Genomic DNA, 2,529 nt, shown 5'->3' on the forward strand with positions numbered 1-2,529 from the left:
CTTAATTAATATTTCCAAAGCAGCACTTTTACTTGTAACAGAGTAATGTGCTCATAAAAGATCGGAGTATTTCTTCCACCATAGATACTGAAGTTGTGTCTCTGCATGGAAATGATGTTTTAATGTTTTCCGCACATTCCAAACATTATGGACATGATTTGTTAAAGGTCATCGTTAGGTTATATTAATGTGTAGGTTTACCTATTAAACAATGATCAGGTTTTGAACAATTAGTTTGAAAATCAAAAAACCGGAAGCCCTCAGGTGACACCTGTACATTTTTTTCCTGTTTGGACAGTGACTTTCGCTCGAGGAGTTTATCGACGTTTGCGTTTAACTTATGTAGGTTCTCCTGAGAGTTTAGTTTAATGCAAACAGGTTCAACGAATTATAACAACCAAGAAGCTTTTCGACATATTATATCAGAAAGGACGACAGTTAAACTGTTTATAGGCTACGTGCGTCAAAAGTGAAAGTAACACCAGAATTCCTGTTTTTCTAAAATGGCCCTTCGGTTATTCGTGTCCTATTTTATCTTCACCTCTGGTCTAGGTGAGTTTTGTCAGCGGATTATGGCTGTGCTGATTTTTGTTTCACACTTTTGTGTCGACATGAGGTGCAGTCATTGCAGACCTGCCATGAAAATCTAATGATTCATTTAAAGTAGGCCTATTTCAGTCCGTATTTCTGTCTGTAGTAGGCATTCATTAATACTGACCTTTCTGACTGTTTAATTTATAGCCTTTCTCACTCTCAGTAAAGTAATAGGAGTCTGTGTGTGTGTGTATTATCTGTAAACTATTTACCTTTAATTTAAAGACTATTATTGACTTTGACATTACACCTGTACTATCTAACAAAACAACAACCTGCCATTATCCCACCATGTCTTTTCTAAGCTGTCATTTTTGTTTCACACTATAAACTATCAACTACTGTCAGAGAGATATAATGTGGTAAATATTGATGATGTAGTGTGTGTACTGTTATTATGGACTGAAGTACACTGAAAGGTTTGACATAATACAGTTGACTTATGATCTGTTCGGTAGCCTTTTATGGAGTTTTCAACTGCATTTCATGGTCTTCATCAGTAGATGGAGTTTGTTCAGCTGACATAGAAATGGCTCAGTTAGGGAAAACCCAACGATACGTCAATTTGATGACACTTAAAGATATTCAGTTTATCACATAATGCAAAGAAAAACAAGAAATTCAGTTTAGAAGCTGGACGATGGGAATGTTTGATAATGTTGATTGAAACATTACAATTAATGGATAAAAACAAAAGTTGTTAACATTATTAGCATTATTGTTATTATTTTATCTTGTTAACATTTTTGCTGAGATGAATTTGTCTACAACTCCAAATTATTTCTAAGGTCAAGAATCAACTTAAATATTTTTCCCACCTCCATTAACTATTACTTCACTAACATACATTAGAGATTCCAAATATTAGAAACAGTTCTCTATGATTCAGTCTACACAACTATGTAACTTACACCTCTGACACAGTGTTAGACTTTATAGAACATTGTAGGATTTATTGCATATTTATTTGTATTGGATTACATTGTACTGGTGTATTAAATTGACAACTCAATGTATTGCTGAGCCCTTGTCGATTTACTCTTCAATGTTTAAAATATACTTAACTCTTTCACACATTATGTTTCTATACATTTCTATTCTTTGTGTCTAGTTGCTGGAGAGACTGTGTATAAACTCAAGGGGGAGGAGTTCAACTTTAAACCAAACATCACTGGACACCCTGGTAACATTTTGTGGAAACATAATGGCAACAAAGTGGTAGAGTTTGATGGCAACGAGCAACAGGTGTACAGCACGTATTTAAACAGGATCACCCTTGACTGGCACACTGCTGACCTCACCATCTCTGACCTCAGCTTTGAAGACAGCGGAGACTATGAGTTGGAAGCATTCAAGTCGGGAGGGAATTTGGAGACTTCACATTTTAACTTGGTGGTCATGGGTAAGGTTTCTTTTACTAGCTTTTGTGTGTTTATATCTAGTTAAGCAATCAACATCAGTACCTGCACTCTGTAACTGGAAGTTGATGGGTTGCTATAGCAACTTTTTCGGTGCCCTCCAAGCTTCCAGTTTTAACCAGTTGCAACGCTTATTAACAGTGACAAAGAGGATTGCTGCATACAGAAATTCAGTTCCTGCACAGCCAGCCATGGGTTCCTTTGCTGCGTGTGATCCGCTCTCTCTACCCACTGTCCTGTCTATCTTCAGCTGTCCTATCCAATAAAGGGAGAAAGCCCCAAAAACAATATTAATGAAAACAAAATTAAAATTAAAACACGCTGGGCTAGTGCAAGCTACAGAGGACCCTCGAAGAAAACCTGCCGCAGCTGACAAGAAAACGTTGACATGTCATATTTATCTTCCAGCAGTCTGGTTGAGAATTTGTAGCATTTAGCAACAAAGAATGAGGGGAAGTTGCTGTAGTCAGATGTTCAAGGCTGATACAGAGTCAAGGCTGTTGTGTTGCAAAAGGTG

At 36.9% G+C, this 2,529-nt stretch overlaps 2 protein-coding genes across 2 annotated transcripts in view; one reads left to right on the forward strand and one right to left on the reverse strand.

Moving 5' to 3' along the window:
• Nucleotides 1-2,529, reverse strand: part of klhl6 (kelch-like family member 6) — a 14,845-nt gene that overhangs the window by 2,294 nt on the left and 10,022 nt on the right. The window lies entirely within an intron of this gene.
• Nucleotides 290-1,989, forward strand: LOC118339567 (the record flags this gene model as incomplete). Its single annotated transcript, XM_035677273.1, is given in 2 exon segments — nucleotides 290-552; nucleotides 1,706-1,989. Coding segments are annotated over 2 exon segments (333 nt in total), but the record flags the coding sequence as incomplete, so codon positions are not given.

The sequence above is a fragment of the Morone saxatilis genome, unplaced genomic scaffold (assembly GCF_004916995.1).
Source record: "Morone saxatilis isolate NCDOM2014 unplaced genomic scaffold, NCSU_SB_2.0 Contig5, whole genome shotgun sequence".
In the NCBI taxonomy this organism is placed as follows: domain Eukaryota; kingdom Metazoa; phylum Chordata; class Actinopteri; family Moronidae; genus Morone; species Morone saxatilis.